Below are 25026 nucleotides of genomic sequence, written 5' to 3'. Positions count from 1 at the left end.
GACGGATCCACCTCGGAATCCGGGACGGATCCACCTCGGAATCCGGGACGGATCCACCTCGGAATCCGGGACGGATCCACCTCGGAATCCGGGACGGATCCACCTCGGAATCCGGGACGGATCCACCTCGGAATCCGGGACGGATCCACCTCGGAATCCGGGACGGATCCACCTCGGAATCCGGGACGGATCCACCTCGGAATCCGGGACGGATCCACCTCGGAATCCGGGACGGATCCACCTCGGAATCCGGGACGGATCCACCTCGGAATCCGGGACGGATCCACCTCGGAATCCGGGACGGATCCACCTCGGAATCCGGGACGGATCCACCTCGGAATCCGGGACGGATCCACCTCGGAATCCGGGACGGATCCACCTCGGAATCCGGGACGGATCCACCTCGGAATCCGGGACGGATCCACCTCGGAATCCGGGACGGATCCACCTCGGAATCCGGGACGGATCCACCTCGGAATCCGGGACGGATCCACCTCGGAATCCGGGACGGATCCACCTCGGAATCCGGGACGGATCCACCTCGGAATCCGGGACGGATCCACCTCGGAATCCGGGACGGATCCACCTCGGAATCCGGGACGGATCCACCTCGGAATCCGGGACGGATCCACCTCGGAATCCGGGACGGATCCACCTCGGAATCCGGGACGGATTCTCTCCGGAATCCGGGACGGATTCTCTCCGGAATCCGGGACGGATTCTCTCCGGAATCCGGGACGGATTCTCTCCGGAATCCGGGACGGATTCTCTCCGGAATCCGGGACGGATTCTCTCCGGAATCCGGGACGGATTCTCTCCGGAATCCGGGACGGATTCTCTCCGGAATCCGGGACGGATTCTCTCCGGAATCCGGGACGGATTCTCTCCGGAATCCGGGACGGATTCTCTCCGGAATCCGGGACGGATTCTCTCCGGAATCCGGGACGGATTCTCTCCGGAATCCGGGACGGATTCTCTCCGGAATCCGGGACGGATTCTCTCCGGAATCCGGGACGGATTCTCTCCGGAATCCGGGACGGATTCTCTCCGGAATCCGGGACGGATTCTCTCCGGAATCCAGGACGGATTCTCTCCGGAATCCAGGACGGATTCTCTCCGAAATCCGGGACGGATTCTCTCCGGAATCCGGGACGGATTCTCTCCGGAATCCGGGACGGATTCTCTCCGGAATCCGGGACGGATTCTCTCCATAATACGGGAAGGATTCTCTCCGGAATCCGGGTTGGATTCTCTCCGGAATCCGGGAAGGATTCTCTCCGGAATCCGGGAAGGATTCTCTCCGGAATCCGGGAATGATTCTCTCCGGAATCCGGGAATGATTCTCTCCGGAATCCGGGAAGGATTCTCTCCGGAATCCGGGAAGGATTCTCTCCGGAATCCGGGAAGGATTCTCTCCGGAATCCGGGAAGGATTCTCTCCGGAATCCGGGAAGGATTCTCTCCGGAATCCGGGAAGGATTCTCTCCGGAATCCGGGAAGGATTCTCTCCGGAATCCGGGAAGGATTCTCTCCAAAATCCGGGAAAGATTCTCCACAGAATCCTGCAAGGATTCTCCACAGAATCCTCGTAGTATTCTCCACAGAATTATCGTAGCATTCTCCACGGAAACCACGTAGGATTCGCCACAGTATCCTCGTAAGATTCTCCACAGAATCCTCGTAGGATTCTCCACAGAATCCTCGTAGGATTCTCAACAGAATCCTGGTAGGATTCTCCACAGAATCCTGGTAGGATTCTCCACAGAATCCTCGTAGGATTGTCCACAGAATCCTCGCAGGAATCTCCACAGAATCCTCGTGAAATTTTCCTCAGAATCCTCGCAGGAATCTTCACAGAATTCTCGCCGGAATCTCTACAGAATCCTCACAGGATTCTCCACAGAATCCTCGCAGATAGGATTCCTTGGAATATTCTCCACAGAATCCTTGGAGGATTCTCCACAGAATCCTTGGAGGATTCTCCACAGAATCCTTGGAGGATTCTCCACAGAATCCTTGGAGGATTCTCCACAGAATCCTTGGAGGATTCTCCACAGAATCCTTGGAGGATTCTCCACAGAATCCTTGGAGGATTCTCCACAGAATCCTTGGAGGATTCTCCACAGAACCCTTGGAGGATTCTCCACAGAACCCTTGGAGGATTCTCCACAGAATCCTTGGAGGATTCTCCACAGAATCCTCGGAGGATTCTCCACAGAATCCTCGGAGGATTCTCCACAGAATCCTCGGAGGATTCTCCACAGAATCCTCGGAGGATTCTCCACAGAATCCTCGGAGGATTCTCCACAGAATCCTCGGAGGATTCTCCACAGAATCCTCGGAGGATTCTCCACAGAATCCTCGGAGGATTCTCCACAGAATCCTCGGAGGATTCTCCACAGAATCCTCGGAGGATTCTCCACAGAATCCTCGGAGGATTCTCCACAGAATCCTCGGAGGATTCTCCACAGAATCCTCGGAGGATTCTCCACAGAATCCTCGGAGGATTCTCCACAGAATCCTCGGAGGATTCTCCACAGAATCCTCGGAGGATTCTCCACAGAATCCTGGTAGGATTCTCCATAGAACCCTGGTAGGATTCTCCTCAGAATTCTGGTAGGATTCTCCACAGAATTCTGGTAGGATTCTCCACAGAATTCTGGTAGGATTCTCCACAGAAATCTGGTAGGATTCTCCACAGAATCCTGGTAGGATTCTCCTCAGAATTCTGGATGGATTCTCCACAGAATTCTGGTAGGATTCTCCACAGAATCCGGGAAGTATTCTCCACAGAATCCTGGTAGGATTCTCCCCAGAATCCTGGTAGGATTCTCCACAGAATCCTCGGAGGATTCTCCACAGAATCCTCGGAGGATTCTCCACAGAATCCTCGGAGGATTCTCCACAGAATCCTCGGAGGATTCTCCACAGAATCCTCGGAGGATTTTCCACAGAATCCTCGGAGGATTCTCCACAGAATCCTCGGAGGATTCTCCACAGAATCCTCGGAGGATTCTCCACAGAATCCTCGGAGGATTCTCCACAGAATCCTCGGAGGATTCTCCACAGAATCCTCGGAGGATTCTCCACAGAATCCTCGGAGGATTCTCCACAGAATCCTCGGAGGATTCTCCACAGAATCCTCGGAGGATTCTCCACAGAATCCTCGGAGGATTCTCCACAGAATCCTCGGAGGATTCTCCACAGAATCCTCGGAGGATTCTCCACAGAATCCTCGGAGGATTCTCCACAGAATCCTCGTAGGATTCTCCACAGAATCCTCGTAGGATTCTCCACAGAATCCTCGTAGGATTCTTCACAGAATCCTCGTAGGATTCTTCACAGAATCCTCGTAGGATTCTTCACAGAATCCTCGTAGGATTCTCCACAGAATCCTCGTAGGATTCTCCACAGAATCCTCGTAGGATTCTCCACAGAATCCTCGTAGGATTCTCCACAGAATCCTCGTAGGATTCTCCACAGAATCCTCGTAGGATTCTCCACAGAATCCTCGTAGGATTCTCCACAGAATCCTCGTAGGATTCTCCACAGAATCCTCTTAGGATTCTCCACAGAATCCTCTTAGGATTCTCTACAGAATCCTCGTAGGATTCTCCACAGAATCCTCGGAGGATTCTCCACAGAATCCTCGTAGGCTTCTCCACAGAATCCTCGTAGGATTCCCCACAGAATCCTCGTGAGATTTTCCACAGAATCCTCGTAGGATTCTCATTTTAACCATCATTAGACTCTCCACAGTATTCTCGTGAGATTTTCCACAGAATATTCGTAGGATTCTCCACAGAACCCTCGTAGGATTCTCCACAGAACCCTCGTAGGATTCTCCACAGAACCCTCGAAGGATTCTCCACAGAATCCTCGTAGGATTATCCACAGAATCCTCGGAGGATTCTCCACAGAATCCTCGGAGGATTCTCCACAGAATCCTCGGAGGATTCTCCACAGAATCCTCGGAGGATTCTCCACAGAATCCTCGGAGGATTCTCCTCAGAATCCTCGGAGGATTCTCCTCAGAATCCTCGGAGGATTCTCCTCAGAATCCTCGGAGGATTCGCCTCAGAATCCTCGGAGGATTCTCCTCAGAATCCTCGGAGGATTCTCCTCAGAATCCTCGGAGGATTCTCCTCAGTATCCTCGGAGGATTCTCCACAGAATCCTCGGAGGATTCTCCACAGAATCCTCGGAGGATTCTCCTCAGAATCCTCGGAGGATTCTCCTCAGAATCCTCGGAGGATTCTCCTCAGAATCCTCGGAGGATTCGCCTCAGAATCCTCGGAGGATTCTCCACAGAATCCTCGGAGGATTCTCCTCAGAATCCTCGGAGGATTCTCCTCAGAATCCTCGGAGGATTCTCCTCAGAATCCTCGGAGGATTCTCCTCAGAATCCTCGGAGGATTCTCCTCAGAATCCTCGGAGGATTCTCCTCAGAATCCTCGGAGGATTCTCCACAGAATCTTCGGAGGATTCTCCTCAGAATCCTCGGAGGATTCTCCTCAGAATCCTCGGAGGATTCTCCTCAGAATCCTCGGAGGATTCTCCTCAGAATCCTCGGAGGATTCTCCTCAGAATCCTCGGAGGATTCTCCTCAGAATCCTCGGAGGATTCTCCTCAGAATCCTCGGAGGATTCTCCTCAGAATCCTCGGAGGATTCTCCTCAGAATCCTCGGAGGATTCTCCTCAGAATCCTCGGAGGATTCTCCTCAGAATCCTCGGAGGATTCTCCTCAGAATCCTCGGAGGATTCTCCTCAGAATCCTCGGAGGATTCTCCTCAGAATCCTCGGAGGATTCTCCTCAGAATCCTCGGAGGATTCTCCTCAGAATCCTCGGAGGATTCTCCTCAGAATCCTCGGAGGATTCTCCTCAGAATCCTCGGAGGATTCTCCTCAGAATCCTCGGAGGATTCTCCTCAGAATCCTCGGAGGATTCTCCACAGAATCCTCGGAGGATTCTCCACAGAATCCTCGGAGGATTCTCCACAGAATCCTCGGAGGATTCTCCACAGAATCCTCGGAGGATTCTCCACAGAATCCTCGGAGGATTCTCCACAGAATCCTCGGAGGATTCTCCACAGAATCCTCGGAGGATTCTCCACAGAATCCTCGGAGGATTCTCCACAGAATCCTCGGAGGATTCTCCACAGAATCCTCGGAGGATTCTCCACAGAATCCTCGGAGGATTCTCCACAGAATCCTCGGAGGATTCTCCACAGAATCCTCGGAGGATTCTCCACAGAATCCTCGGAGGATTCTCCACAGAATCCTCGGAGGATTCTCCACAGAATCCTCGGAGGATTCTCCACAGAATCCTCGGAGGATTCTCCACAGAATCCTCGGAGGATTCTCCACAGAATCCTCGGAGGATTCTCCACAGAATCCTCGGAGGATTCTCCACAGAATCCTCGGAGGATTCTCCACAGAATCCTCGGAGGATTCTCCACAGAATCCTCGGAGGATTCTCCACAGAATCCTCGGAGGATTCTCCACAGAATCCTCGGAGGATTCTCCACAGAATCCTCGGAGGATTCTCCACAGAATCCTCGGAGGATTCTCCACAGAATCCTCGGAGGATTCTCCACAGAATCCTCGGAGGATTCTCCACAGAATCCTCGGAGGATTCTCCACAGAATCCTCGGAGGATTCTCCTCAGAATCCTCGGAGGATTCTCCACAGAATCCTCGGAGGATTCTCCACAGAATCCTCGGAGGATTCTCCACAGAATCCTCGGAGGATTCTCCACAGAATCCTCGGAGGATTCTCCACAGAATCCTCGGAGGATTCTCCACAGAATCCTCGGAGGATTCTCCACAGAATCCTCGGAGGATTCTCCACAGAATCCTCGGAGGATTCTCCACAGAATCCTCGGAGGATTCTCCACAGAATCCTCGGAGGATTCTCCACAGAATCCTCGGAGGATTCTCCACAGAATCCTCGGAGGATTCTCCACAGAATCCTCGGAGGATTCTCCACAGAATCCTCGGAGGATTCTCCTCAGAATCCTCGGAGGATTCTCCTCAGAATCCTCGGAGGATTCTCCTCAGAATCCTCGGAGGATTCTCCTCAGAATCCTCGGAGGATTCTCCTCAGAATCCTCGGAGGATTCTCCTCAGAATCCTCGGAGGATTCTCCTCAGAATCCTCGGAGGATTCTCCTCAGAATCCTCGGAGGATTCTCCTCAGAATCCTCGGAGGATTCTCCTCAGAATCCTCGGAGGATTCTCCTCAGAATCCTCGGAGGATTCTCCTCAGAATCCTCGGAGGATTCTCCTCAGAATCCTCGGAGGATTCTCCTCAGAATCCTCGGAGGATTCTCCTCAGAATCCTCGGAGGATTCTCCTCAGAATCCTCGGAGGATTCTCCTCAGAATCCTCGGAGGATTCTCCACAGAATCCTTGGAGGATTCTCCACAGAATCCTTGGAGGATTCTCCACAGAATCCTTGGAGGATTCTCCACAGAATCCTGAGAGGATTCTCCACAGAAACCTGAGAGGATTCTCCACAGAATCCTCGTAGGATTCTCCACAGAATCCTCGTAGTATTCTCCACAGAATCCTCGTAGGATTCTCCACAGAATCCTCGTAGGATTCTCCACAGAATCCTCGTAGGATTCTTCACAGAATCCTAGTAGGTTTCTCCACAGAATCCTCGTAGGATTCTCCACAGAATACTCGTAGGATTTTCCACAGAATCCTCGTAGGATTCTCCACAGAATCCTCGTAGGATTCTTTACGGAATCCTCGTTGGATGCTCCACAGAATTCAGGTAGGATTCTCCTTAGAATCCTGGTAGAATCCTGCACAGAATCCTGGTATAATTCTCCACAGAATCCTCGTAGGATTCTCCACGGAATCCTCGTAGGATTCTCCACAGAATACTCTTAGGAATTGTCGTGGGATTCTCTACAGAACCCTTTTAGGATTTTCTGCAGCTTATAGGATTTGTATTCAATTTCAGGTTGCCCAAAACAGAACCTCACTGTACCCGGTAGGCAGAGAGTGGTAGTAGCTTTCTTCTTGCCCAGCAGCCGCAGCAGCAACCAACGGGAAACCGGTTCTCCGGTCGACCGGCCGAAATTTCAAAGTTGAACATCGTCCATCCACAGAGTCCACGGTGGTCTTTCCCGAGGAAGGACAGCGACGACTGGGGGTAGAGTAAGTTGCAGCCAGTCAGTGTCTGTGTGTGGACAGGTGTAGAAAATTAAGAGAGCATAATCGGTAATTTTTCCAACCTTAATCCGGGGCGCTGTTGGGTAGGCTGATAGGTCGTCGTCGCCGTCGCCGTCATCGCTGCCGTGTAGGCTTATTATCGAAATAGAGGGACCAATTTGCGCCCTATTCCAACACTCGCTCACTCGGCGAACGGCGAGATCGAGATGGATGGATGGATAGAGGAGACGGATGTGCGCTCATTCACAGGTGCGCGAGATTTTCGAAGAATAGGCGTGATAATTTCGACTAAATGCGAAAATGGACCGTGGCGAAGTGCTGCATCCTAGCTTGGTGTGGCGTGGTTGTGGTGATCCAAAAGAGGGCGATTGGATGAGAGACAAAATCAACCGACGGCGACGCAAGTAGATGGGTAGCTGATGGCTAGAGAGGATCACATTGTTGCTCTTTGGGGTTAGCGAGGAAAACAAAAACGCCACGAATTAAGTGCAATCGGTGCGGCGTGCTGAGAAAGCAACGAGATTTTCGCCACGGTTGAATACCACGGCGAAGAGCAGCGCGACTTTTCCTTGGGAGCGGTCGTGAAAATAAGGCTTTTTTTTCGGTGGAAGATTTGCCCTGCGAAATAGTTCTCTTAATGGGTGCTCTTTGTTCGAAATCAGGACGCCTCATTATTTTCTTAATGTGATAATATTTGCTCGCTTCAATTTACTGTGGTCAATAATAAGCTTTTTACATGAAAAAAGTTGTTCAACGGTTTAGATACCATGCTAATGATAATAAGAGTTCATTTACTCCATAAAGTCAATTTTTAACAGTACCATTGAGTGTTTGTATAATACCTAGGCATACAGTAAAGTTACTTGAGAAATGATTCAAATAACGGTGGAAAGAAAAGATTACAAAAAAGTGGAACGAGCTCACCAAACATTGGTGAGCTCATTCCATATAAAGAAATTATTATCATATACAAGTTCATCTCAAATCGATAATTTATAATAAACTTAGAATAGAACGATCTCCCTAATCCTAACTGTTGGTGAGCTCGTTCCAATTAAATCATTTTAGTCAAATTGATAGAAAATGGCCGCTAAGCGAATGATTCGATTTAAAATGTTCTAATATTACCAATAACTTGAGACAAAAGAACCGTCGCACATTTTCATTTGCAGTTCGTTATCGAAGTCATATGGGAAGTTCATTCAAAATGCATTTCCAGCTCGCATAATCTCTCGGAAAATGAAACAACCAACTGGTGGAGAACTTTTAACAAGCGTGATGATCCAGCTTGCCTTTTCTCCAGGACAAAACACTCCCTGATCACTCACAATTCTAAAACCTCCTTTTCCCATTCACCCCGCCCCCCTCTCAAACTGCACAACTTGTTACTTACCCCGGGTGTCTGCGCTTGCGGCCCATACGGGTACCGCGTCCACTCCAGCGTCGCCTCCTTCGTGGTATCAAGTAGGACAACTGCAAATGGAAAAGAAAGAACGAACACATCACATCATCAGTATAAAGTATACACTATCATCGTCGTTCGTTGCTAGACTCGCTATGGAATAGATATACAACGCACCGTCCCTCTGCCCCTCCCTCGAAGAGCTGTGCACAAAACCGAATGCAACTGATTAAACCAAAACTAATTAGAAACTTCTCTGTCCCGCACTACCGCAGCTATCTATATGACGCCTTCGCTCGGGATGTGCGTATCATTTCTCTTTACTTAGGAACACAGAAGCAGCAGCGCTGGTGAATGCTGCTGGTTGGTTTCATCATCACACTTCTGGATGCGCCTGGAAGGTGGTGCATTGGAATGCACCAGTCAGCTCGCACTAGGGAGAAGCTGGAAAGTCATTGAAACTTTCCTCTGGGAAGATTGTGCAAGCTCTGATACTGTGGAAGCTCTGATAATGGATTTAAATGTTTGCGCTGAAAGCTTATATTAGATTCGCACTACTGGGAGACGTAATCGAGATAGCGAATTAGTTTTCATTTTTTTATGAAAGTAACAACGACTTTGCTTTGGTAAAGATGTAATGTTTCTAAACGAGGAGGTTGATTAGAAGGAATCATGATAATGTTTTCAAATACGGCAGTATCATACAATTATGATACAGGTTATCATCCAAGTTCAAACTTTGAACAATAATTTGAATCGTACTCGATTTGAATCGTAAAGGATGGGTGTTTAAACAAACAATATTTGTTTTAACTATTCAGGAAATAATCACCATGTAATTATGATACAGGTTATCATCCTAGCTTTGGAAAGCTTATCATACCTCAGTGAAATCCTGAAGCATATCGGATTCGACAGAATGTTTATCAATATCGGACAAAACTACATTTTTTATGAAAAACAATTTAGTATACAATTGATTTATGTTTACGATACAGGAAATAGTTAAGAAAAAACTAAATGTTCCGCTCATCTAACAAATAATTGAAATGTTTGAAATGGTGTTCACTGATTAAATCTGTGGTGTCAGTTTGTGAACAACTGTAGGCTGTATTTATATTGTCTTTACCATTTGCGTTACAGTAATTTTAAAGTCTCATAGACAATGGAACATTACGAAAGGCACCCACTTCCCGATTCCCCTGAATGGCTTGAAACTCCCGCATAGAAAATCAACGACTTTCTTTTCCACGCTTCATCGATGGCGGCAGCAACAACAACCACAACAACGTCGATGGCACATACCACTCCATTAAAATCTCGTTCTGCCCCGAAAATTTCAGTCAGTCAAGCAAGCAAGCAACCAGTCAAGGAGAAGAGCATAGCATGCATGTTTTACGATTTCAATTCAATTTACATACTGGTTCTCATATCGGTGCCAAAAATTGTTCGTTCTCCGCCGGGTCCCCCGCCGACTACTTCCCACCATTGTGTCAAATTTCACTGCGCTCTCTCTAGTCCCCTCCTACAATTTCACTACAGAGCTATACTACGCGAAATGAGGATGGGACCACTGACTGTGAACAATTATGTTATTAAAAATGCCACGAAGAAATGTAAGCATAAAGCATAAAAATGTGGAAGGATTCTCCTGGTAGGATTCCGGAGAGAATCCTGGTAGGATTCCGGAGAGAATCCTGGTAGGATTCCGGAGAGAATCCTGGTAAGATTCCGGAGAGAATCCTGGTAGGATTCCGGAGAGAATCCTGGTAGGATTCCGGAGAGAATCCTGGTAGGATTCCGGAGAGAATCCTGGTAGGATTCCGGAGAGAATCCTGGTAGGATTCCGGAGAGAATCCTGGTAGGATTCCGGAGAGAATCCTGGTAGGATTCCGGAGAGAATCCTGGTAGGATTCCGGAGAGAATCCTGGTAGGATTCCGGAGAGAATCCTGGTAGGATTCCGGAGAGAATCCTGGTAGGATTCCGGAGAGAATCCTGGTAGGATTCCGGAGAGAATCCTGGTAGGATTCCGGAGAGAATCCTGGTAGGATTCCGGAGAGAATCCTGGTAGGATTCCGGAGAGAATCCTGGTAGGATTCCGGAGAGAATCCTGGTAGGATTCCGGAGAGAATCCTGGTAGGATTCCGGAGAGAATCCTGGTAGGATTCCGGAGAGAATCCTGGTAGGATTCCGGAGAGAATCCTGGTAGGATTCCGGAGAGAATCCTGGTAGGATTCCGGAGAGAATCCTGGTAGGATTCCGGAGAGAATCCTGGTAGGATTCCGGAGAGAATCCTGGTAGGATTCCGGAGAGAATCCTGGTAGGATTCCGGAGAGAATCCTGGTAGGATTCCGGAGAGAATCCTGGTAGGATTCCGGAGAGAATCCTGGTAGGATTCCGGAGAGAATCCTGGTAGGATTCCGGAGAGAATCCTGGTAGGATTCCGGAGAGAATCCTGGTAGGATTCCGGAGAGAATCCTGGTAGGATTCCGGAGAGAATCCTGGTAGGATTCCGGAGAGAATCCTGGTAGGATTCCGGAGAGAATCCTGGTAGGATTTCGGAGAGAATCCTGGTAGGATTCCGGAGAGAATCCTGGTATGATTCCGGAGAGAATCCTGGTAGGATTCCGGAGAGAATCCTGGTAGGATTCCGGAGAGAATCCTGGTAGGATTCCGGAGAGAATCCTGGTAGGATTCCGGAGAGAATCCTGGTAGGATTCCGGAGAGAATCCTGGTAGGATTCCGGAGAGAATCCTGGTAGGATTCCGGAGAGAATCCTGGTAGGATTCCGGAGAGAATCCTGGTAGGATTCCGGAGAGAATCCTGGGAAGATTCCGGAGAGAATATCTGACGAGAATCCTTTCAGGATTCTGTGGAGAATCCTTTCAGGATTCTGTGGAGAATCCTTTCAGGATTCTGTGGAGAATCCTTTCAGGATTCTGTGGAGAATCCTTTCAGGATTCTGTGGAGAATCCTTTCAGGATTCTGTGGAGAATCCTTTCAGGATTCTGTGGAGAATCCTTTCAGGATTCTGTGGAGAATCCTTTCAGGATTCTGTGGAGAATCCTTTCAGGATTCTGTGGAGAATCCTTTCAGGATTCTGTGGAGAATCCTTTCAGGATTCTGTGGAGAATCCTTTCAGGATTCTGTGGAGAATCCTTTCAGGATTCTGTGGAGCATCCTTTCAGGATTCTGTGGAGAATCCTTTCAGGATTCTGTGGAGAATCCTTTCAGGATTCTGTGGAGAATCCTTTCAGGATTCTGTGGAGAATCCTTTCAGGATTCTGTGGAGAATCCTTTCAGGATTCTGTGGAGAATCCTTTCAGGATTCTGTGGAGAATCCTTTCAGGATTCTGTGGAGAATCCTTTCAGGATTCTGTGGAGAATCCTTTCAGGATTCTGTGGAGAATCCTTTCAGGATTCTGTGGAGAATCCTTTCAGGATTCTGTGGAGAATCCTTTCAGGATTCTGTGGAGAATCCTTTCAGGATTCTGTGGAGAATCCTTTCAGGATTCTGTGGAGAATCCTTTCAGGATTCTGTGGAGAATCCTTTCAGGATTCTGTGGAGAATCCTTTCAGGATTCTGTGGAGAATCCTTTCAGGATTCTGTGGAGAATCCTTTCAGGATTCTGTGGAGAATCCTTTCAGGATTCTGTGGAGAATCCTTTCAGGATTCTGTGGAGAATCCTTTCAGGATTCTGTGGAGAATCCTTTCAGGATTCTGTGGAGAATCCTTTCAGGATTCTGTGGAGAATCCTTTCAGGATTCTGTGGAGAATCCTTTCAGGATTCTGTGGAGAATCCTTTCAGGATTCTGTGGAGAATCCTTTCAGGATTCTGTGGAGAATCCTTTCAGGATTCTGTGGAGAATCCTTTCAGGATTCTGTGGAGAATCCTTTCAGGATTCTGTGGAGAATCCTTTCAGGATTCTGTGGAGAATCCTTTCAGGATTCTGTGGAGAATCCTTTCAGGATTCTGTGGAGAATCCTTTCAGGATTCTGTGGAGAATCCTTTCAGGATTCTGTGGAGAATCCTTTCAGGATTCTGTGGAGAATCCTTTCAGGATTCTGTGGAGAATCCTTTCAGGATTCTGTGGAGAATCCTTTCAGGATTCTGTGGAGAATCCTTTCAGGATTCTGTGGAGAATCCTTTCAGGATTCTGTGGAGAATCCTTTCAGGATTCTGTGGAGAATCCTTTCAGGATTCTGTGGAGAATCCTTTCAGGATTCTGTGGAGAATCCTTTCAGGATTCTATGGAGAATCCTTTCAGGATTCTGTGGAGAATCCTTTCAGGATTCTGTGGAGAATCCTTTCAGGATTCTGTGGAGAATCCTTTCAGGATTCTGTGGAGAATCCTTTCAGGATTCTGTGGAGAATCCTTTCAGGATTCTGTGGAGAATCCTTTCAGGATTCTGTGGAGAATCCTTTCAGGATTCTGTGGAGAATCCTTTCAGGATTCTGTGGAGAATCCTTTCAGGATTCTGTGGAGAATCCTTTCAGGATTCTGTGGAGAATCCTTTCAGGATTCTGTGGAGAATCCTTTCAGGATTCTGTGGAGAATCCTTTCAGGATTCTGTGGAGAATCCTTTCAGGATTCTGTGGAGAATCCTTTCAGGATTCTGTGGAGAATCCTTTCAGGATTCTGTGGAGAATCCTTTCAGGATTCTGTGGAGAATCCTTTCAGGATTCTGTGGAGAATCCTTTCAGGATTCTGTGGAGAATCCTTTCAGGATTCTGTGGAGAATCCTTTCAGGATTCTGTGGAGAATCCTTTCAGGATTCTGTGGAGAATCCTTTCAGGATTCTGTGGAGAATCCTTTCAGGATTCTGTGGAGAATCCTTTCAGGATTCTGTGGAGAATCCTTTCAGGATTCTGTGGAGAATCCTTTCAGGATTCTGTGGAGAATCCTTTCAGGATTCTGTGGAGAATCCTTTCAGGATTCTGTGGAGAATCCTTTCAGGATTCTGTGGAGAATCCTTTCAGGATTCTGAGGAGAATCCTTTCAGGATTCTGTGGAGAATCCTTTCAGGATTCTGTGGAGAATCCTTTCAGGATTCTGTGGAGAATCCTTTCAGGATTCTGTGGAGAATCCTTTCAGGATTCTGTGGAGAATCCTTTCAGGATTCTGTGGAGAATCCTTTCAGGATTCTGAGGAGAATCCTTTCAGGATTCTGAGGAGAATCCTTTCAGGATTCTGAGGAGAATCCTTTCAGGATTCTCCTGAGAATCCTTTCAGGCTTCTCCCGAGAATCCTTTCCTGAAAGGATTCTCCTCAGAATCCTGAAAGGATTCTCCTCAGAATCCTGAAAGGATTCTCCTCAGAATCCTGAAAGGATTCTCCTCAGAATCCTGAAAGGATTCTCCTCAGAATCCTGAAAGGATTCTCCTCAGAATCCTGAAAGGATTCTCCTCAGAATCCTGAAAGGATTCTCCTCAGAATCCTGAAAGGATTCTCCTCAGAATCCTGAAAGGATTCTCCTCAGAATCCTGAAAGGATTCTCCTCAGAATCCTGAAAGGATTCTCCTCAGAATCCTGAAAGGATTCTCCTCAGAATCCTGAAAGGATTCTCCTCAGAATCCTGAAAGGATTCTCCTCAGAATCCTGAAAGGATTCTCCTCAGAATCCTGAAAGGATTCTCCACAGAATCCTGAAAGGATTCTCCACAGAATCCTGAAAGGATTCTCCACAGAATCCTGAAAGGATTCTCCACAGAATCCTGAAAGGATTCTCCACAGAATCCTGAAAGGATTCTCCACAGAATCCTGAAAGGATTCTCCACAGAATCCTGAAAGGATTCTCCACAGAATCCTGAAAGGATTCTCCACAGAATCCTGAAAGGATTCTCCACAGAATCCTGAAAGGATTCTCCACAGAATCCTGAAAGGATTCTCCACAGAATCCTGAAAGGATTCTCCACAGAATCCTGAAAGGATTCTCCACAGAATCCTGAAAGGATTCTCCACAGAATCCTGAAAGGATTCTCCACAGAATCCTGAAAGGATTCTCCACAGAATCCTGAAAGGATTCTCCACAGAATCCTGAAAGGATTCTCCACAGAATCCTGAAAGGATTCTCCACAGAATCCTAAAAGGATTCTCCACAGAATCCTGAAAGGATTCTCCACAGAATCCTGAAAGGATTCTCCACAGAATCCTGAAAGGATTCTCCACAGAATCCTGAAAGGATTCTCCACAGAATCCTGAAAGGATTCTCCACAGAATCCTGAAAGGATTCTCCACAGAATCCTGAAAGGATTCTCCACAGAATCCTGAAAGGATTCTCCACAGAATCCTGAAAGGATTCTCCACAGAATCCTGAAAGGATTCTCCACAGAATCCTGAAAGGATTCTCCACAGAATCCTGAAAGGATTCTCCACAGAATCCTGAAAGGATTCTCCACAGAATCCTGAAAGGATTCTCCACAGAATCCTGAAAGGATTCTCCACAGAATCCTGAAAGGATTCTCCACAGAATCCTGAAAGGATTCTCCACAGAATCCTGAAAGGATTCTCCACAGAATCCTGAAAGGATTCTCCACAGAATCCTGAAAGGATTCTCCACAGAATCCTGAAAGGATTCTCCACAGAATCCTGAAAGGATTCTCCACAGAATCCTGAAAGGATTCTCCACAGAATCCTGAAAGGATTCTCGTCAGATATTCTCTCCGGAATCTTCCCAGGATTCTCTCCGGAATCCTACCAGGATTCTCTCCGGAATCCTACCAGGATTCTCTCCGGAATCCTACCAGGATTCTCTCCGGAATCCTACCAGGATTCTCTTCGGAATCCTACCAGGATTCTCTCCGGAATCCTACCAGGATTCTCTCCGGAATCCTACCAGGATTTTCTCCGGAATCCTACCAGGATTTTCTCCGGAATCCTACCAGGATTCTCTCCGGAATCCTACCAGGATTCTCTCCGGAATCCTACCAGGATTCTCTCCGGAATCCTACCAGGATTCTCTCCGGAATCCTACCAGGATTCTCTCCGGAATCCTACCAGGATTCTCTCCGGAATCCTACCAGGATTCTCTCCGGAATCCTACCAGGATTCTCTCCGGAATCCTACCAGGATTCTCTCCGGAATCCTACCAGGATTCTCTCCGGAATCCTACCAGGATTCTCTCCGGAATCCTACCAGGATTCTCTCCGGAATCCTACCAGGATTCTCTCCGGAATCCTACCAGGATTCTCTCCGGAATCCTACCAGGATTCTCTCCGGAATCTTACCAGGATTCTCTCCGGAATCTTACCAGGATTCTCTCCGGAATCCTACCAGGATTCTCTCCGGAATCCTACCAGGATTCTCTCCGGAATCCTACCAGGATTCTCTCCGGAATCCTACCAGGATTCTCTCCAGAATCCTACCAGGATTCTCTCCGGAATCCTACCAGGATTCTCTCCGGAATCCTACCAGGATTCTCTCCGGAATCCTACCAGGATTCTCTCCGGAATCCTACCAGGATTCTCTCCGGAATCCTACCAGGATTCTCTCCGGAATCCTACCAGGATTCTCTCCGGAATCCTACCAGGATTCTCTCCGGAATCCTACCAGGATTCTCTCCGGAATCCTACCAGGATTCTCTCCGGAATCCTACCAGGATTCTCTCCGGAATCCTACCAGGATTCTCTCCGGAATCCTACCAGGATTCTCTCCGGAATCCTACCAGGATTCTCTCCGGAATCCTACCAGGATTCTCTCCGGAATCCTACCAGGATTCTCTCCGGAATCCTACCAGGATTCTCTCCGGAATCCTACCAGGATTCTCTCCGGAATCCTACCAGGATTCTCTCCGGAATCCTACCAGGATTCTCTCCGGAATCCTACCAGGATTCTCTCCGGAATCCTACCAGGATTCTCTCCGGAATCCTACCAGGATTCTCTCCGGAATCCTACCAGGATTCTCTCCGGAATCCTACCAGGATTCTCTCCGGAATCCTACCAGGATTCTCTCCGGAATCCTACCAGGATTCTCTCCGGAATCCTACCAGGATTATCTTCGGAATCCTACCAGGATTCTCTCCGGAATCCTACCAGGATTGTCTCCGGAATCCTACCAGGATTCTCTACGGAATCCTACCAGGATTCTCTACGGAATCCTACCAGGATTCTCTACGGAATCCTACCAGGATTCTCTCCGGAATCCTACCAGGATTCTCTTCGGAATCCTACCAGGATTCTCTCCGGAATCCTACCAGGATTCTCTCCGGAATCCTACCAGGATTCTCTCCGGAATCCTACCAGGATTCTCTCCGGAATCCTACCAGGATTCTCTCCGGAATCCTACCAGGATTCTCTCCGGAATCCTACCAGGATTCTCTCCGGAATCCTACCAGGATTCTCTCCGGAATCCTACCAGGATTCTCTCCGGAATCCTACCAGGATTCTCTCCGGAATCCTACCAGGATTCTCTCCGGAATCCTACCAGGATTCTCTCCGGAATCCTACCAGGATTCTCTCCGGAATCCTACCAGGATCCTCTCCGGAATCCTACCAGGATTCTCTCCGGAATCCTACCAGGATTCTCTCCGGAATCCTACCAGGATTCTCTCCGGAATCCTACCAGGATTCTCTCCGGAATCCTACCAGGATTCTCTCCGGAATCCAACCAGGATTCTCTCCGGAATCCTACCTGGATTCTCTCCGGAATCCTACCAGGATTCTCTCCGGAATCCTACCAGGATTCTCTCCGGAATCCTACCAGGATTCTCTCCGGAATCCTACCAGGATTCTCTCCGGAATCCTACCAGGATTCTCTCCCGAATTCTTCCAGGATTCTCCCCGGAATCCTTGGAGGATTCTTTCCAGAATCCTCGCAGGATTCTATCCAGAATCCTCGCAGGATTCTATCCAGAATCCTCGCAGGATTCTATCCAGAATCCTCGCAGGATTCTATCCAGAATCCTCGCAGGATTATATCCAGAATCCTCGCCGGATTCTATCCAGAATCCTCGCAGGATTTTCTGCAGAATGATGATGCGCAGAATTTGCTCTGAATCCTTAACAGATTTTCAGGATAAACACATTTTTGTAAGTTCCTAGTAGCACAAGCGTTGGTTATGAAGGCATCAAACGGTCTGACAGAGGCACCACTTTAATTTCTCAGAGTGTACCGCATTCAATTGGTGGGAGTAAAAGGTTTCATTCCATCAGCACACGACGACCGGGACGAACGAACGAGCGGAAATTGATTACTGCTCGAAGAAGGTGCAGCAACCAGCGATGACGACGTCGAAGGGGGGACGTCGCTTGCATCATAAAATTATTAATTGCTCCCTGCTATATATCACCACACCACACCGTTATGGAGTAAGTATGATGATGCTCGAACCGAGCTGGTTGGTTGGTTGGTCGATCGTTTTTTTCGGGCTATAAGAATAATGAATAAAACCCAACGAACGAGATTGGAGGAGTTGGAGACGTCGACGTCGATGGCGACGATGCCAACGACGACAATATAGAGGATGATGTTCATTTTTTCGTATTTTTGGAGATGGTTTATTGATTACACATTTGGTGCCATTTGGTGTACCTGCTGGCTGTAAGCAAGGTACCTACTTCACCGAGTAAGAGGCTGCCAAAAAAAAACTGCTTGCCTGAGCTTGTTCGGATCTCCGATCGGATATCCATTGTTTGGCTGTGATTTTGGAGATTTTGGTGGAGGTGGGTCGAACATGATGGTCCGCACACTTGGCGGCGCTACGTGTGGTGACATTATGAGGTGAGGGTGGTATGGGAGGTATTTTTGATTGAGAATTTTTTGGAGTTGTTGGTACAACAATAGACCACTTCGACTGACTGTGGTACCTACATGGTTTATGTGTTGATCAGAATAACGATCGAACTAAGCTATATTAACATCTTGTTTTAGTAGGTATTCATTTTTCAATCGTTCCTTGAAACAGCGTACATAAAAATTTAAAAGGTGGTAGTTGGAAATGGGAACGGAAAACGTAGACAAATTAGGAAGCTAAACAAATACGGCGAGACTTGTTCTATTGAAGTTTAATGGGTATTCTACAGCTATCACTACTCAATCGTGATACTTAAAAAAAAGTAGTATGGAACGTGCTCACCAACTCATCTAGAAGGTGTTATTTCAAAATCATAAGAACGCTGATTAGGGAAATCTAAACACCATACAAACGAATATGTTGCAGTATAATATAGAATAAATAAAGAAGTAGTATGGAACGAGCTCACCAACTTATCTAGAAGCTGTTATTCCACAATCATCAAGATATTGATCAAAGAGATCTAAAGCACCACACGTACATATTCGTTCCTGAATACTAATGTATAGAATGGATAAATAAGTAGTATGGAACGAGCTCACCAATATATCTAGAAGCTATTATCTCACAATCATCAGGACTTTGATCAGGAGGATCTAAACCACACGAACGCATTTGTTACATCATACTAATGGATAGAATGAATTAAGTATGTAGTATGGAACGAGCTCACCAACTTATCTTAAATCTGTTTTTTCACAATCATCAGGACATTGATCAGAGAGAACTAAACACAAACGAATTTGTTTCATGATACTAATGTATAGAATGAATAGCGAAGAAAAATGGAACGAGCTCACCAACTTATCTAGAAACTGTTATTTTACAACCATCAGGATGCTGATCAGGGAGACCTAAACACCACACAAACGAAGTCACTCCATGGATTTATAAAACCTACAATTCTTCTTCTTTTTTTTTCTCCTTAATGTTCTATAAACGGTTCCACCGTACTTTACTGAGAGATTCCTTTGTCAATGACCAGTTTGCATGTGTAAATTGTGTAGCAGGAACGAAGATCCCTGGGGATGGACCAGAATTGCTGAAACATTAGAACCGAAACTCATTAATTCAAGACTTCACAACATCCTTTGAAGCAGTACAACGACCCTCAAGTCCCTTGACTGTTCAATCATCCCCGAAAAAACCACGGGACGCATCTTATCACATCAGCTCGAGCTCATTACCTTCGGAGGGGAGTTGAACAACATCTCGCTTGATAAACAAGAGCCTTTTCTCTCAACACACAAAAAACGTCAACCCTTTACCTAAGACCAGAAAAAAGAGGGGATCCGAAAACGAAGAAATTCATGAGAAACCACCCACCCGCCCCCAAAACTTGCAAGCAAGCACAAAGAACACATCATCACCAGAGCGTAGGGAAAACAGTCGGAATCGCGAGGGAGCGAGACGCTCAGTAACATCACCGACACACACCTTCCCAAATATTTGGACTTGGGGACGGATGCGGGGAAACGCGGGACCAAAAGATGAAAGAACATCAGAACAAAAGCATTCCACCCACTCCCCCCGAAAAAGAAAAACGAAAGGAAAACCCAAGACCAAAAATGATGGCTGACAATTTCACCTTTCTCCAGGCAGACCAGTGTGTCCTCCCTGTCTCTAACTGTGGCCAAGTTCCCCGCGATGAACTCAAGTGTTGGAACTGCACCTTCCCCCACCACCACCCACGAGTTACAAAGATGCTCTCGGAATAATAATGACAACCATCAGGGAGTCAGACGATGGTCGTCGTCTTCTTGGGCTTGATGCGCTATCGCGCCGTGTAAATGATGATGTTGCTTATGAACATATCGAGACGCGCAAACCGAAAAGAAACGGTCCAGCAAGAGGGGTAACGGTTCCCGTAATGGTAGTTCATATTGCCATATCGCCGAAATAAAAGAGGAAGATCTAAGACGAAGATGGCCTTGGTGCGAAAAAAGGCGTTTTTGGCCGGAATAAAAACGGTTGTCTGGATCGATGCACCTACAAGGAGAGGGTAACTACTACACTCGATAAAAGCCAATGCGATAACACACCTTTTAGTAGGATTATAAGCTCGATTATTCGCGTTAGCATGGAAACAACACGAGAAAGAATCCGTTTCCAAATTCATGAAAAAAAAGGCATAATAAAACATGCCCTTTCATGAAATCATGACCACCAGTCATGATACCATGACGTTAACGACGATAATAATAAATATTTCTAATCATTTTCGTCAAAAATAGTCATGGTTGTCAATGGCGTTACAGTAAACTTATTCTCGATTTTATTTATCAAACATTTTTACTCAGAGCCATAGAAACATGTCGCTGAGTCATAAAACCATGAAGTAGCGTCATAAAATCATGTATCAAAACAAACGGGTGCAAGCTTTCTACTCGTTATACAATCATGTGAATTCATTGTTTTCTCCTACCCATTTTGATTGGTGATGTTTCGCGGTAAGGCAACAACGTATTTATTAAATTAAAAAATATATAATTATGTTATAACTCTAAGCTATCTATGAACAATATTTGGAACCGAGTTTGAAGAAAGAGCCCAGTTGAATAACTTCTGCAGTATGGGACGATTCAAACATGACGTCCATCATTTTTCGGGAATTTTAGACCCTTCTCCCTCTCTGTCGCGCTATTTCGTATACCTTACACATGGAGTGTCACACTTTCTCAGAGCCCCCTTCCCCCTAAATGATAGTGCGTTTGTTTTGTATGTAAATTTCATAAATAAAGTTCATGATTTCATAAATTTACGTCATGATTCTCGAGTACATGCGGCATAATATTATGACTTAAATTGTCATTTTTTGTCGGCGAAACAAAAATCATAAATGACAGATACTAGTTTAAGAAATAAGGCTAAATATAAGGCTAAAGGCACGAATCACAATTTCTTTTTTTATGAATAAGGGTTATGATTTCATACATTTTCGTCATGATTCCTAGTGCACGCGGCATGATTTCATGCCACAATTGATGTGTTTAGCTTTAATTATGAAAATCGTAACGTCGAGTTTATGTTACGGCTAAACCAGTCATGATATCATGCCGATTTTTCATAGTCAGTTGTCTTAGCACAGAAACACACATTTATCGCAACACCATGATGCATTTTACCAGTTTCGGGTTCCGAATATTTTTTCGCGCGTATATCAAAATCGTAGGAGCCAACACTACGAAATCAATTTTCCAGATCTTTCCAGAACATTATTTACTCAGAATCTTGCAAAATCAACCATGAATATCATGAACATTAGTATTGGCAGTTCTAGAAGATGACTGACCGCCGGTACACTTTATTCTTAACCCTGGATGTTTTCAAACCATACACTTTCACACGTCGTGAGGAATTCCTCTTAACCCTTTTGAGCCGAAGGGGTCATATATGACCCCAGCATAGAAACGGCTGTACAAATTCACACATTTGTGTTTTAAAGGTCCTATAGTGAAGTCCTTCAAATCTGCACGAATAATGTTATGTATTTTCGCCACAAAAACAGCATTGCATAACCTACTGGGATCCGTGAAGCTCGTTACATCTACAATGTCATTTAGAGACACTATAGGGATATTCCAGATCAGCCAAACTTCCTCGGAGTTCAGAACTTCAGGTCTACACTAGTAAAAGTATCCATATCTGTTATACTGAGTACCGCTGCAAAATCAATCGCAGTTACTGAACCAATCTGAAGTCTACTAGCTTATTATAAACCTTTGCGACATTTGGGGTCGTCCAAACTGTTCTATAATAAAGCCCTTCAATTCTACAAGAAAAACTTTATGTGTTTTCGCCATAAATAATAGTATTGCATAATCTGCTGGGATCCGCGAAGCCCTTAAAATCTCAAATGTCATTGAAAGACACTATAGTGTTATTCTAGGTCAGTTAAACTAACTTGGAGTTCAGGACTTCAGGTCTACACTCGTAACCACAGCCATATCTGCTATACTGAGTAACGTTGCATATTTAACCGTGGCTACTGGACCAATCTGAAGTCTACTTTTTTATTATAAACGTTTGGGACATTCAGGTTCGTCTGAACTGTTCTATAATGAAGTCCTTCAAATCTACAAGAAAAACTTTATGTGTTTTCACCATATATAATAGCATAGCATAATCTGCTGATATCCGTGAAGCTCTTGAAATCTCAAATTTCATTTAAAGACACTATGGGAATGTTCCAGGTCAGCCGAACTATCTTTGAGTTCAGAACTTCAGGTCTACACTCGTAACATCAGCTATATCTGACATACTGAGTAACGTTTCATAATCAATCGCGGTGACTGGTACAACCTGAAGCTACTATATAATTATGAACCTTTAGGACACTGAGGTCGTCCAAACTATTCTGAAGTTCAACTCCTGATAGCAACAGTAGTTATTCTCAAAATAAACTTTGAACTACTGTAATCTGCAATCCCTCTGGCATATCATGAGTCATTTCAAGATAGTTTTGAGATATTTTAGATCAACAACACTACTCCGGAGACCATAGCTCCAGGTCTACACTTGTGATAATAGCTTTTGCCACTAGGTTAAGCAGTTTTACATAATCCACTGTACTTACCAAAGCAGTTAGAGGGACAATATGCGTTGTTATATATTTTTTGGATATTATGGACTTCCTTACTGTTATGAAGCTTAGTTGTAGGAATTTTTGTAAATTAGGCCTGCACGTCAGTGTATAAATTGAAGCCACAGCTAGGTGCCCGGTCATTTGGCCGAATGCCTTTTGACCGAGTAGGTCGTTCGGCCGAATGCCATCAGGTCGAATGGGTCGTTTGGCCGAATGTCGTTCAGCCGAAATTACTATGATCAAATCAATAGAATTCAGAGGAAGTTTTATGAAGCCAATATGATCACCAGAAATAGTTCCTTCTTTTAATTATAGGCTATTCTTTCTAATATTGCAATTCAGGGATTAGTTGTTCTTGAAACTGCAAATACCTTATTAAAGATTTTACCTTTTTTGAATCATGGCTCGTTCTTTCGAGTTATACTGATATGGAGAACAGTGGCACAGACACTTAAGTTTCTCATTCAATGCCAAATGACCCTTTCGGCCAAATGGCGTTCAGCCAAACAGCATTCTGCCAAATGGTGTTCGGCCAAATGGCGTTCAGCTATTAGCGCTCCTCAACATAGCTAAAATTGAGAAAAAAAAAACGATGTCCGGCTGTTTGGCTAAATGTCAAATCACCGAACGCCATTTCGCCGAATTTGTAGTTTCAACGGATCACAGTAGATTGACACATGATAAACTATGAGTTTATGTAGTGCACAGAGGTTCCACATAGGTAAAACATGCGATTACAGTTTATCTACAGCTCGATGAACTCAAGGCCTGACTTCAACCAGGTCATCCCAGGTATTCAGGAATCTAGTCGATGAATTTACTTATTCCTGTTCGGTACAGTATTGGTTTCTGGAGCTAACCGCTGTTTCCCACATGCAAATAGGTCTAGTTGTAGCCCATCTACGGTTTTCTGTAGTCTAGGCATGACTTCAATCAGATCGTACAAAATTTCTACTGTTCGTTGATATAACAAACATTATACAGATGTTCAAGTATTGGTGCAAATAAGAGCGATAAAAATATTGAAAATAATCCTTGGTGATTATTTCGAGTGTTCTTGTTTTGTAAGGACGGATTCGGACAATCCATCGAGATATTCAGGAAATGTTAATAGCACTACAAGGGCAACACATGTTCTTAAGATGTCTCCGATGACCTATGGGGTCAATAAGGGAATAATAATTCGTGTTTAATTTCATTTGAAAACAACAAACGCAAATGTAGACTTGGATGGTTCAGAAATGTTGAATATCTCAAGAACTCAAAAGAAACCTATCGGAAAATCTCAAATTCAAACCTGTAACAACATCAACTATCGTTTGGCAACTCCCATTGAAATACTTCGTTAAGAAGAAAGCTATGGGGGTGCACATCGTACTTGGCCTTATTCTTGCCCGACTTGACCCAGTGACCCAACGGCCTTACTCCGTCCAGAAGTCCAAGAAAATTTGGATCCCATATGTTTCCAAAACTATAGTGTTGTGCGAGTTTGTGTTCAAAATTGGATTGAATTTTGTTGAGAAATGGGCTGTTGGCGATTTTTTGAACTTTCAGAGGGTTCACGTAGGTGCGTGGATTCCGTTTGGTAGACGCAAGATGGAAGATTAAGGCGAAACTAGATCCATTTGCTCATTTTTTTGGATTAACTATTGAATAATGAACTAATATTTTCAAAACCGGTTTCCATATACATTTAGAGGAAGGACCTTCGAAATTTATGACTGATGAAAAATGTTTATTAATTTTCCACAAACCAGTTCTTCTTTCAAAATTTTGTTTAAAATGGGTTTTGAAAAATTAAAAAGAAACATTTTCCACCTTTTACTAGAAGATACATATCTTGATCCTTCCTATACAATGGACACCAATTTCGATCATATTGCTCCACTATATTATACAAAATCAAAAACAAAAACAAAATGAGAAAATGCACCTGTAGTACGCAAATTGCAAGAAATTTGTTGGGCTATCTCGATGCGTGAAAATATCTCCTGGAATTCTTCTTCAAAAATTCCGATGATCCAAAGGATCTGATGTGAATACCTATCACATGAGAGATTGAT

The 25026-nt window shown here is 45.6% G+C and overlaps 1 protein-coding gene across 11 annotated transcripts in view; it reads right to left on the bottom strand.

The window, feature by feature from the left end:
• The window catches only part of LOC109433627 (ephrin type-A receptor 7), a 238332-nt gene that overhangs the window by 68218 nt on the left and 145088 nt on the right, over positions 1–25026 (bottom strand). For all 11 annotated transcript variants that reach the window (XM_029856050.2, XM_062844175.1, XM_062844168.1 and 8 more), the window contains exon 3: positions 8576–8655. In XM_029856050.2, coding sequence (XP_029711910.2) covers positions 8576–8655 — 80 coding nt within the window. The remainder of the gene's footprint in view (positions 1–8575; positions 8656–25026) is intronic.

Source organism: Aedes albopictus, chromosome 1 (genome assembly GCF_035046485.1).
Source record: "Aedes albopictus strain Foshan chromosome 1, AalbF5, whole genome shotgun sequence".
Lineage (NCBI taxonomy): Eukaryota > Metazoa > Arthropoda > Insecta > Diptera > Culicidae > Aedes > Aedes albopictus.
This window is presented reverse-complemented; position numbering and strand designations above follow the sequence as displayed.